Genomic DNA, 12,641 nt, shown 5'->3' with positions numbered 1-12,641 from the left:
ATATATATATGTATATAATGTGTATATGTATATAATGTATATATATGTATATAATGTGTATATGTATATATAATGTATATATGTATGTGTATTAGTGTATATCTAACATTCTTGTATACCGTTTCTTTCTATACTTTATATTTTTGCCATTTTTGGGTGTAACTGGGACCCTGAGTACACAATTTTGTTCCACCTCATGTACCACATGTGATGGTAATGACAATAAAGAACCTTGAATATGTAATCAATAGTGTGTGGTTGTTATCACCTTTATTTAGGATCCGGAAAGAGCCAGATGTTTTCTTATTTCCTGCTTTATAAAACATAAAAACTGAGCGAGGATACATTTATGCTTCAGCGTGAGAGTAACTACATTTTCGTTTCTTGTGAAATCACAGTTTTTTCTCCTGTTTTCACCTCCTCCTTTGTCTCTGTCTTCTGTTTTGTCTCCAGCTGGTGAAGATGATTACTCCATAGACATCTTCTCCTTTGGCATCTGCGCTCTAGAGGTGAGAAAACGAAACTCGTCGGGAGATTTCCATCTGTCTGCGTGTGATTTTGTGCGTGTTAATGATTTATTTTTACTCCTAGATGGCGGTGCTGGAAATCCAGGCCAATGGAGATAGTGCTGTGTCTAAGGAAGCCATCGTCAATGCAGGTCAATCTCTGGAAGACCCCCTCATGAGAGTGAGTCTCACTTTTACGTCCTAAATCTGCAGTGGTGCAACCAAAGTGAGGACAAAAGTATCCTACAAAATTCAAAATGCCGTTGTGAATATATTGTAAGATATGAAAATTTCTATAAAAAATGCACAGATGCTTATGAGCCGTGGCCGTATGGTGCAGTTGTGGGATGTTGGCCTCACTGTTTCTTCGCTCTCTGCAGGAGTTCACGCAGTCATGTTTGCGCCACGACCCCAAGTTCCGTCCCACAGCTCACGACCTCCTGTTCCACAGAGTCCTCTTCGAAGTCCACTCCCTCAAACTGCTCGCTGCCCACTGCCTCATCAACAACCAGTGTGAGTGTCTCATCTCCGCACGCTGACAGAGCTGTCAAGATTTCCACACAAAAAAATCACCCATTTCCTCTTAAAAAGCTCATGGTAATGAACAAATCACATTTTAGATGTTCAGTTACTTGATTTATTTATTTAGGATTTACCCCCACAAAAAAGGTGTCCATTTAATCACTCATTTGATCATTTCCTGGATTGTTGCAGATTATTTTTGCTGACTGTGTGTTTTATCCACAGATTTGCTTCCGGAAAACTGTGTGGAAGAGAAAACCAAGTCATTTGACCCCAACGCCATCATGGCAGAGATTAAACATGACGACAGACTTGGAGTTCAGCTCAAGTATAATCTAATAGTATTTTTAGTTTATTTGTGAGCATAACATGGCAGGTGATGCTTAACATGCTCGTCTTTGTGTGTTCGTGTCCTCCAGATACTCTCATGTTTCTCCTTTGGAACTTGACAAATTCCTGGAGGATGTCAAGTAAGTGGAGCTTCGGTGCACGATCTGTTCAGTGTCTCCGGTCTGTCTGTGATTTCAGTGTGACGTCCTTTTCTTTGCTCAGAAACGGGATTTACCCGCTGATGAACTTCGCCTCGTCTCGGCCTCACCCCGTCCCTCGAGCTCTGTCCTTGTCTCAGGAGCAGGTTGAGACTGTGAAGTCGCCGACTCCCGAACCCCAGGAGACGGAGACGAGAAAGGTTCGACTTTCAGGTTTTAGGAAAATCTCGCAAAACACTAGCTAACGATGTTGAAACCATGCTGCTGTAGCCCCGTCTTTGTCGACTTTTCCAGCAGAATGATGCAAGTCTGGAATAAATCGTGCCACTTCCTTTATTTTCACATTCAAGCTAGCATTATTATCCCACTGATGCAGTTCAGATCTGTTATTATGAAAGAATTGTGCAGGTCTTTGTTTCTGCAGCTGTCTATTATCAAAGGATTACAGTAGTCCTTCGTTTATTGCAGGGGTTCGGTTCTGAACCCGCCCACAATAAGTGAAATTCTGTGAAGTAGCGACGTTATATTTATTTTAGTATTTATATATATTTTAAGGCTTTATAAACCCTTCCCACACTCTTGCAATGTTCTAAACTCTTAAACCTACTAATTTTAACAACATATTTATATGTAGCTAATACATTTTACTTACAAGGGCATCACCACTTAGAGGTCCTCGTTGGCCGGCTAGGAGCTCTCGGGTTCACCTCTGAGTCTGGAGGTCCGGTTCTGTGCAGCTCTTGAGTGCTGTAACGCATTGGGGGGGGGGGCCGGCGTGGGACTGTAGGTGGTCAGTTGAGTCGAAGTCTGGATGAAAAAGGTCCTGATGGGCTACGGAAACAGTTGCGGATCTTCGGCGTGCATCCTCGGTTAGAAGTCTTTGTGGACCGGCTATCAGCTCTCAAGATTCGCCGATGAATCTGGAGGTCTGGTTCCGGTTCTGGTCCGGTTTGGTGGGTTCAGCGTGGCTTCTCTGCATCCACTGGGCACCCATCAGATCAAAACTTTCCCTCTAGTTTTTCAGCAGAAGGAAACGAGGCTTCTGGGCGGGGCACTGTTGCCTTCTGGGAAATGTGGTTGTTGTGAGCTGGAATACGGCGTAGGCTTACTGAGAGAAAACTACAAAATGGCGGCGCCTGTCTGAAGTATTTTATTTTTTCCTTATCTTTTTACTGTACAGTACTGTATCCAGTACTGTCCCAATCACGAGTAATATTAAAGTTGACAATTGTGTACATTTTTTGTACAATATTAAGGACTGTACAAACGGCGAAAGTCGAACTGTGAAGTAACGAGGGACTACTGTACATACCGTTTATTATCACCCATATTTCATCATTAAAACTGAACGTTTTCAGCACTTTTTAACGACTTGTGTTGGTGTTTGAAGGTTGTTCAGATGCACTGCAACTTGGAGTCAAACGAAGAAGGGACCAAAACTCATGTGAGTCACATAGTACTGCAGGTACTTTGTCCATTTTAGCTTAAACACTTGAGTCTGGGCTTTTTGGTTGTAAAAGTATATTGAGTTAAATGCTGCGTCGACTTCTGAAGTTTATTCATGAGGCTAAAAGTTAAACTGCCTCATTTAAAAGTTTATCTTCTGGTTTCTCCCCAGCTCTCTTTGTTTCTGAAGATGGATGATAAGCTTCATAGGCAGCTTAGCTGTGACATCTTTCCAAGTAAGTTCTGCAGGTTGAAATTAAAATGCACGGTCTTCCACAATAAAAGGTCCAAAACAGCAAAATTTAGTCTCAATGAGACATTTTTCCAGTTGCACACAAATATATAGTTTAGTTGATAAAATGTGTACTTTTGTAACTGATAACAATGCTAATATGACAAAAAAACTGCAACTATAGGAGCTTTTTATAGCCTGTGGTTTGGTTTTGGGGTGTGTTATTTGCTGATTTTTCTAACAGGCACATTTTATGTGTAACTTTCAGCGGATTCCCCGAAAGACCTCGCCAGTGAACTTGTTCACTACGCCTTCATAAATGAGGTACATGGAATTTCGTTACTTTTACCTTTTTTATTATTATTATTTTGTTTTTCTTAACAACTAAAAAAAAAAAAAACCTTATCTGAACCCTGTATGTTAAATATATATTTTAAAGCAGATTTTAACCATACTGTTTGTGCTGTTCAGGAGGACATTGAGAAGGTGGCTGGGTTCCTGGAGGACGCCATCAACCGACACCGAGTTCGAGCGCTCGCGGCTGGGAGCACACAGTGAGGACGGGGTCACACGGCGGCGACGGCTGGCCCAAACCAAAGGGCCTCGGGGGTATTGACCACACAGGTGGAGGAAGGTAGAGGGCAGGATCACACAGCCGTAAACGCAAGGAGCAGAAGAGACAGCTGGGAGACAAAATGGGACAAACGGATGCTGAGACTTGGAAGTCGAAACATTTTCCCAGTTAGATGGAAGGAAAACGCCAGCGGCGGGAAGGAAATCGATGGCACCTCTGATTGTTTTCCAGAGGCTTCACGGCTGAATCCAGCAACCCCACAGAGCAGTGGAAGCTCCACAACATCCCTACCTTCAAAGGGCTACCACGCCTTAAGATATCCTGAAACTTAACGTTTTCCATAACAAAACCGTGTTACTGACAGCAGCTAACGTTCCAGAAGGACATTTTACTGTTCCATGCCTCATTTTGCACTCAAGTGCCCATTTTTAATAATTCACACTGACTTGTAAACAAAGTGATGTGCTAAAGCATCTCTCCCCTGCAAGCCTTCAGTTCATCACAGTTTCTGGAAATTCATATTCCGTCCTACGTGCACTGTTAAAGCTCACTCAGTTATTTATTTCTCTTCGTAACTGTAAGCAATCGAATCATTGCGCAGCTCTCTCGACTACTTCCGTTGTCTTTTTGGTGAACGAAATAAGCCCTCCCTTCCCCTGCTTGCACATGTGCAGCTCAGCATGCCACTTTAACTGCATCTAAAGTGACGAGCTCTGAGGTGAAGCCGCTGTTAGGCTGTAGTGCACAAGAGTGTGTTAAAGTGTTCAGAAAGCCAAAGACTTGCAAAGTGCCTGGTATGGCAGCTTTGGAGAACAAGCATCAAACCCACCGTCACAATTTGGAAAATAATCTCGTTAGGCTCAAATTTTGTTGGAAAATCTGCTCTGAGCTTTCAGCCTCGCTCACGTTTTTAGCGTCACGCCATAAAAGCAGCCTGTATGAATGTTCAAGTGATCTTCACTCCCTGTTCGAGAGCTGAAGTCTTTTATAACGGACACAAAGATGGGATCGTTTTTGCTCTCTGTTGCAGTTGTTGAGGTAGGAAGCTCTGCAGGACGTCAAAGGAAACTCGGGAAAACATCAGAGTTCGATTTCACCACAGCCTGAAACACACGACGAGAAGTAACAAGAAATAAATTAGATTACCATTTAAAAAGGAAGAAATTGCTATATTACTAATAAATTCACTACTATTTTCATAAATTTAAATTGTACATATATCTATGGATACATTATCTATGGATAATGAAAAGGCAAATCTACCCAAATCTTAATGCATTACGTTTTCTGCTTTGACTTTATTTTGCATCCAACAGTGTTAGTTTGATCTTGAATAGTAAAAGCAGGTTCACTTTTCATATCTGTTGTGCTTAAATTTCAAATATTAATGTGAAATTTGGAACTGACCACACTGCAGACACACACACACACACAAAACAAACAAACATCGATTTCCTGCCTAAAATTTTAAAATGTGGGTGGATTTTGCCTTGATAGAAAAAAAAATCACTAATAAATAAAAAGAAACGTGACGTTTTTGACCAATCTTTATATCAAAAGACAAGTTTTTATCAGGCTGCATGAGCTCTGTTTGTTTTCTGGACCTGTAAGGCTGCGGTTTCATAATACAGTAATGCTGCTGTACAGTACTTAACTATACTCTTCGTCATGCCTGCCTGTCGGTGTCTGTAAAGACAGGAATCCTCCCAGACAGCCGGATTGTGGTGTACATACGTGTCCAACTGGTTTACTTTAATACAGTCCAATGCAGTACTGCTGCAGCTCTCCTGTTCTAATAAACTGCATGTCTTAATAACCTGCGACCATTCACACTTTTGCATTTTGCCTTTGTCCGTCACAGCTGAGTTCCAGATGGGAGCTGACCAAGAAAATGAATGTTTAGGCTGTACAACGAATCTTAACAAGTCATGCATATCAGTTTTATTTTATGTCAGATTACTTCCCACTCCTTTGTGAATCTGTTGAACGAAAATTTGCTTTGGGATGTGTTCGACCTTTGTTAAATATTGTAGCATCTGTGATTAAAGTACAATAAACAAGATGTGACATGTTCATTCACGTCTGAATTGGTAATGACTGAGTGGTTTGTAGAAATTTGACTTGGTATAGATCATTTTATGGTTTCTAATAAGAAACACTGGGATGTTGAAGAAGGTATTTTTGGTGTACAGTACACAAAAGAACATTTTGTAGGAAAAAAAACAAAACCAGTTTGTCTTAGTTACAGATGCTGAATTCATTTAAACAATGTCATTTTAACTGTTTTGTAAAACGCACACAAAATTAAACTAATTAATTATATTAAAAAATCTGACAAAAATGGAACAAAAACCAGTAAAAGATTTCTTTTTTTATACTACTGTACTGGATAAAAAGGAGCTAAAAAGATCAGTGTCCCAGCTTATGTTTTGAGTATTTTACTTCATAATTAAATAACTCAAAGACTGACAGCTGAGAGATTAATTTGAATAATCATACATTTTCACGTGGTTCCCAGGGGTCTGCAAACTTTATGATCTAAAGAGCAATTTTTACACCTTCACTAAATTAAACGTGTCCAGAGCTGCAACAACCTGTTAAAACTGATCATCAACTGGTGGCCCATGGGCCACTTTAGGTTTGCTGGAGGAGACTTTTGTGGCCAGTAGGGGTGATGGTATAAAGCTAAAAATATCTAATGATTTTTAACATTTGTTGATATTTTTTTTACAATTTAAGACAAATTAAAAAAAAAAGATTCTTGTTTTTTTTTTTTTTTAAAGGGGGGTGGGGGTTAGTTTTTTTTTAAACAATAATAAAAAAATGCTATGAACTGTGCAGATCTGTGATTTATTTATGTATTTCTTATGGAAAAAAAATTAAGTATAGTAATAAAAGAAATGACAGGAAAACAGCTAAAACTAGTACTTTTTTGTTGTGGGTATAACGTCCTATAAAATTCAGTTTTGTGTTAGTTTTGGTCAAAGCTTGAAAGAGCCGCTGTGGAGGAACCAAAGAGCCAGATGTGGCTCCAGAGCCGCAGGTTGCAGACCCCTATCTAGATCTTTCTTCTCTCAGAGCAGACTATGATACTTATATTTTTACTTCTTAATAAAGCAGCAATCACACATTGTCTTCAAAAACGTTTTCTTATCATTCTGACTTCAGTTCAAAAATACTGTATTAATTCCAAAGGGAAATTAAATAAGGGACAAATACATTGTAAATAAATAAGGGAAATTTAAGCAAACGCCTTAATAAACCAAAAGATTAATAATCATGACGCTTCAGTTTCATTTGCAATTTTTGGCCTCTACAGTCTCAGAATAAACCCCACATGTAAGAAGCAACAATTTAGATCCAACAATTTGAGCTACACTTGTTATTGGGCAAGTGACTGAGTTAATTTTATCCATTAAAGTGGAATATTTAGGTGCTAAATGTACAAGTCTTAAATTCAACCTGAAGACGTTTTGCAGATCAGCACTTTCAAAAGTTGAGGTACGCTAGAAAAATAGTTATATAACTCAGGATCTGAGGAGCTGTGCAAAGATTTTAAGTCTAAATTTAAAAAAAAAAAAACGATGTGAAGGAGTGTTGAGTCTGTGGCTCGCTGTTCTGTTTTAATGTGCAGGATATGCTTACGGTTTATGTATTATTAATTTCAAATGTTCTTTAGATGAAAGAAAAAATGTAATGCAGACAAGTAAAAAGGTCAGATTTTAGGAATAATTAAAGATATCAGCAAGGTAAAGGTCTAAAGTGTCTGGGGTGAATACAAATTTATAAAGAGGAATTTGAACTATTAAAGTAAAAGAAAAATTGCAATAACAGTTCATTTTAAACAGGTGAGTTGATGTTTGATTGCTATTACAAGAATTAAAATTTTCAACAACATCTGTTTATTGGCAAACCTATGCAACGCACACACAGTTTGTAATATTTAATTTTATTATATTTGGCATCAAAACTCTTCTTACAGTTGAAATTGTTACCTGGCACAAAACCATTCTAAAAAATATTTACTACAAAACATGGGGCAAAATCAGCCAGCTGGAGTATTTTGTTATTAAGTTAGATGTCAAACTGTCATGTTAATGCAAATCCGTGTTACTTGTTAACAAAAAAGTATCTATAACCAATCACAAAAATGGCTTTTTTTAAAAATTGGTAGTTTTTTTTCATTATAATGTTTAAAATTGATCAATTAATTTGACATCGTGCACATTTTGCCCTTGCATTGACAACAATTTTATTGGAGAGAGGGAGTTGTTGATAAATTATTTATTGGTCTAAAAATAAGCTAAAGGAAATGTGTATAATGTTTAACAAAGTCCATGCTCAATAATCCAGGTATACAATCCAACAATTTTCAGTCAGGTCATCTGGACAGGGAATTGTTGGGGGTGTATAATGTTTGTTAGTACAAAGCATCAAGTCGTAATAGTTAAAAAAAATCATTATGAAATATTAACCCATGCAATCCCATAATGTAATTTGCAATAAATACATCTAGTGCTTGAAATAACACAAAATAGATGTTTAGATCCCTCGAGGTGGCCAAAATCTACCAACCCTATGCTCGCTCCATTTACCGCGAGGACTTCTGTTATCGCGATATCTTCTTTTCAAAGATGAGAAGTCTCGCGAGATTCTTTTCAAAGATGAGAAGTCTCGCGAGATTTGGACGAACGTGCGGCCTCTGTTGAAGGTGTGCTTCATGGCGGTTACGGGGACTGCGGTAAATACACTTAGCGAATAAAAAAGACACAGTAACCTACGTTTTTGCCCAGTATTTGTTGCGTAAGTAACAGTAGGCGTTTTGCGGAGTATAATTTCACCAAGTAGTGTGTAAATGGATTAGAAAAAACACGGTTTGTTTTACGCGCCATAGTGAATGCTAGCATAAGCTAACGTGCTAGCATCAAAAAAATTTTAATGAATAGAAATCAGTCCATGCCAATCGTTTTGTGCTTGTTATTAATATTTTCCCGTTGAAGTTATAATGATCTAAATGTGGGGTGAACCTAAACGGCAAAATAACTTCTAAATGTATAAAAAATAAGGATTAGCATGAACGTGCTAAACCGTGTTTGTATGAAAGTCATTATTCGTTTCGTGCGCACCATTGTGACGTTAGCTGTCCAAAATCTGAGCTAAGTTTGAATGTAACTTGATTCTATAGCTGCCTGTATCTTTCAACTTTAGTCTGAAGGCATTTTGTTTTAATTTTCCCTAGAAAGTGTTGAATTGTTAAAGCTTCCCCATCAGTGCGCTTCCCCTTGGGGGCTTTCCTGTCTCAGTCTGGTGGACCCAACGATTAGTGTTGCGTAAGTAAGGAGCTCATCCGAGCCCACCTGGGTTGATACAGTACTGATAGTTTAATGTGTGCTGTGGTTTTACGAGAACTTTTCCACAGCTAATATTAGTTATGGTTGTTCAGGGCATATGCAGACATTTGTATCTATTTTTTGTGTTAATTTTGCCATGTTGTTTGCAGGGAGGTGAAGCTCTGACGATGGAGAATGGACAGGGCACAGGCTCCAAGCTTGGCCTACCGCCTCTTACCCCCGAGCAGCAGGAGGCACTTCAGAGGGTAGGAGTCTCATCCGTCATCTGGTCAAATGTGCAGAGCTGTGCAAAGATGTGCAAAAAGACGCACTTTGTTCATATTAATTTTGTTGAATCTAGTTGCACATTAGTTGGGAGAGTGGTGGCGCAGAAGTTCGAGAAGGTGGGCCTGTGATCGGAAGGGCGCTGGTTCGACTCCCCAGACTGGCAATGTCCAAATATGGGTCGGAAAAGTGAAGCACCCACACTTGCCTCCACCCTCATTTGCCCCACTCTGGGCCGTTGAGCAAGGCCCTTAACTCCCACCATGTGCTTCCCTGGGCACCCTAGATGGCAGCTCTCTGCTCCACACAGAGGGCTGTGGTAGCTCAGTGGTCTGTGGTTGCATCAGAATGGGCATCCGGTGTAAAAACATTTGCAAAGTATTTGCATGAGTTAGTTCGCTGTGGTGACCCCTGAGAACGGATGCAGCCGAGAGAAGATGATTTGCACATTATTGACGGATGTTTTATGATTATCTATTTGCAGGACGCTCTCATGTTTGGACTGATGTGTTTGCTTAGTGTTCTTGTTGAAATTAAACTATGAATAATCTACTTCCTGTTTATGTCTGACTACAGTGCTACAGTACAGTAAACAGTGCTTTGAATTGATGTTAGGAAGAAATCATTACACATGACACAGATTTAATATTTATGTTGATTAACACAGCATAATGGCTAGACGATAAATAAAACTGGTTTTCACTTAAGTGAGTTAGCTATACTTGTATTGCAGTGATTTGCTGCATGCAAGACACAGAGCTCAAACTTGTGTTGCAGAACAAGGTATCTAAATAAAATACTATTTTCTTAGGCAAAGAAGTATGCCATGGAACAAAGCATTAAGAGTGTGTTGGTGAAGCAGACCATCGCCCATCAGCAGCAGCAGCTCACCAACCTGCAGGTGAGATGTGGGAAACATTTAGTGCTCTGCAAAATAAACTTTAAAATGTGGTATGTCACCTGTGAGCCGTGATTCTAGACATATTTATTTTATTATTTTTACCTGTCCATGCGTTAGTAACTTAACATCTCTAATATCACAAGTCGGTATTGGATTAGATCTCGTGGAAGTCTTGCTCCCTCTTCTGCATGCTGTGAACAGGAACCCGTGTAGACCATGTGCCTCTGTTTTTTTTCAGATGGAGATGATCACCTCGAAGGCTTTGGTTCTCATGTTAAATGCTTTGCATTTTTAAAGGGGGCGTGGTTTTCTTTATTGTTGTTTGTTGATTTGTAAACTAGTGATGGGAGGTAAAACCTCACAATGTTTGCTGTATTGAGAGAGGGTTTGAATATTGTGCTAGCCTAACCGCTTTTGTCTATCTTGCAAAGCAATGACCTTTCTTGAAAAAGCAAAGCTAAGGGGTATTTAACCTACTTTTCAGCACTTTTTCCATCTTTACTGTCTTTCAGATGGCAGCAGTGACAATGGGCTTTGGAGATCCTCTCTCACCTTTACAATCGGTCAATAGATCATTAAATTATTTTCTTGTGCGCATTTCCAATGGGAAAAGGACTGTTACCCTTCTTTTACTTGTTGCGTCGGCAACAATCCCTGCCTTTTTATTTAACTGAAGAGTGCATGTTTTACAAGGAAACGTGGCTTTACATCCGTGTATGTAGAGTTTGAGATAAAAATCTTAGCCAAAGAGGCATTTCATTTTTTTATGGGGGGATTTTTAATTACACAAGAAGACTAAAACTATAAAAGGGAGAAAAGGCACGTCTCTTTAGAAAATATGCATTTCCTTGCAATAAAACAGCTTTTGGCATGGGACAAAAAGAGGGACAGCAATCCCTTTATGAACCAAAAAAAAAAGAGAGAATTTCTGTGACAGGGATCTTTTTTGCCATCTCAGAGTCGACTTTTTTTTTTTTTTTTTTATCCGGTGAATGAACAAGTCATCTCGTCAAGCTGTAGGAAACTAACTTATAAAGGGTAATCCATTGAGTTAAGTCTGAAGGCATCGCTATAACATCAAATTTTGATGATTAAATCGTCCCTCAACGTAGACTTAAGAAAGAAGTTTGAATGCTTTCATCAAGACTTTGTTTGGATTTCGTTTGAACGCCACGGTTACTTTTGTTTCCTTTCTTTCATCCCTGGAATACAGGTCAGTTACTGAAGCCAAATATTTGTGAGGGCTGTGCATGCCAATCACTTCAGTGTGTTTTACTCAAAATTTCTGTTCAGTAGTAACAGAATGTAGGGCATATTGATTAATCACATCAGTGTTATAAAACACACGTTAACACACAATATTCCTGTTATTAAAGTATCATTACTGCCCCATTCACCTGTCCAGACTTCCCAAACCTGGAATTGGCTTTTAACATTTTTTTGGAAGCAAGCCCAATTGAAAATGCATATTTTTACATGTCTGTGTGTGAGTGATTAGCTTCCTTTTTATTTTACTTTTCAATTCTTAACATGTCTCGTTTTCCCCCAGGTGGCAGCTCAGCGGCAACGTGCGCTGGCGATCATGTGTCGGGTGTATGTGGGCTCCATCTACTATGAGCTGGGTGAGGACACCATCAGACAGGCCTTTGCCCCCTTCGGCCCAATTAAGAGCATTGACATGTCATGGGACTCGGTTACAATGAAACACAAGGTTAGTGTCATTTAAAATGTGGCTTAGAGATGTTGTTTTTTATATTTGTTGTGGGTGTTTTGTTATTTTTGAGTGTTGTATGAATGCAGGGCTTTGCCTTTGTGGAGTATGATGTGCCAGAAGCTGCCCAGCTGGCTCTGGAACAGATGAACTCCGTCATGTTGGGGGGACGAAACATTAAGGTGAGTATTTATTTATTGTGTGTTGGAAGTGTTTTATTGCAGTAGAGTATTCACTCTAGTGTTTTCAACTCCTCAGTGAATACGATTAAAGAAAATTAAGTGAAAAGTCATTTGTTTTCAGACTCTTCTTTTCTATTTCAAGATATAACAAGACAGAACATTAATAATGTTAATACATTTAATAATGCATTTGTGCAGAAAATTGATCCTTGTTTGCACACACTGTGTGCAACTTGTCAGTTACTCATTAGTGATAAAGCAGCTTTTTTTGTTTTCATACTCAAAATAGGAATATAGTTTTTCAAAATCAACTGTTTTAAGATGAACCCTGCCAATAAAGTCACAAACTCTAAAAGGTGGTACAGTAGTCCCTCGTTTATCGCGGAGGATCCGTACCCTGAAGCCCCGCGATAAGTGAAAAAGTGCAAAGTAGGAATAGTAGTACAAGTAGTTTATTTTTATAT

The 12,641-nt window shown here is 39.1% G+C and overlaps 2 protein-coding genes across 2 annotated transcripts in view; both read left to right on the top strand.

Moving 5' to 3' along the window:
• Window positions 1-5,244, top strand: part of nrbp2b (nuclear receptor binding protein 2b) — a gene marked incomplete in the record, with an annotated part of 61,593 nt that extends 56,349 nt beyond the window's left edge. The window contains 10 exon segments of the mRNA XM_037694357.1: window positions 454-509; window positions 592-687; window positions 887-1,019; window positions 1,254-1,356; window positions 1,448-1,498; window positions 1,581-1,716; window positions 2,907-2,960; window positions 3,135-3,198; window positions 3,463-3,518; window positions 3,666-5,244. Coding sequence (XP_037550285.1) covers window positions 454-509; window positions 592-687; window positions 887-1,019; window positions 1,254-1,356; window positions 1,448-1,498; window positions 1,581-1,716; window positions 2,907-2,960; window positions 3,135-3,198; window positions 3,463-3,518; window positions 3,666-3,752 — 836 coding nt within the window.
• Window positions 5,245-8,469: 3,225 nt separating this feature from the next.
• Window positions 8,470-12,641, top strand: part of LOC119426892 (poly(U)-binding-splicing factor PUF60) — a gene marked incomplete in the record, with an annotated part of 12,271 nt that continues 8,099 nt past the window's right edge. The window contains 6 exon segments of the mRNA XM_037694480.1: window positions 8,470-8,509; window positions 9,269-9,364; window positions 10,195-10,284; window positions 10,797-10,847; window positions 11,834-11,995; window positions 12,085-12,176. Coding sequence (XP_037550408.1) covers window positions 8,489-8,509; window positions 9,269-9,364; window positions 10,195-10,284; window positions 10,797-10,847; window positions 11,834-11,995; window positions 12,085-12,176 — 512 coding nt within the window.

The sequence above is a fragment of the Nematolebias whitei genome, chromosome 20, assembly GCF_014905685.2.
Source record: "Nematolebias whitei isolate Nwh7 chromosome 20, NemWhi1, whole genome shotgun sequence".
NCBI lineage: Eukaryota > Metazoa > Chordata > Actinopteri > Cyprinodontiformes > Rivulidae > Nematolebias > Nematolebias whitei.
Note: the sequence above shows the minus strand (reverse complement) of the source record. Positions and strands in the feature narration are given on the sequence as shown.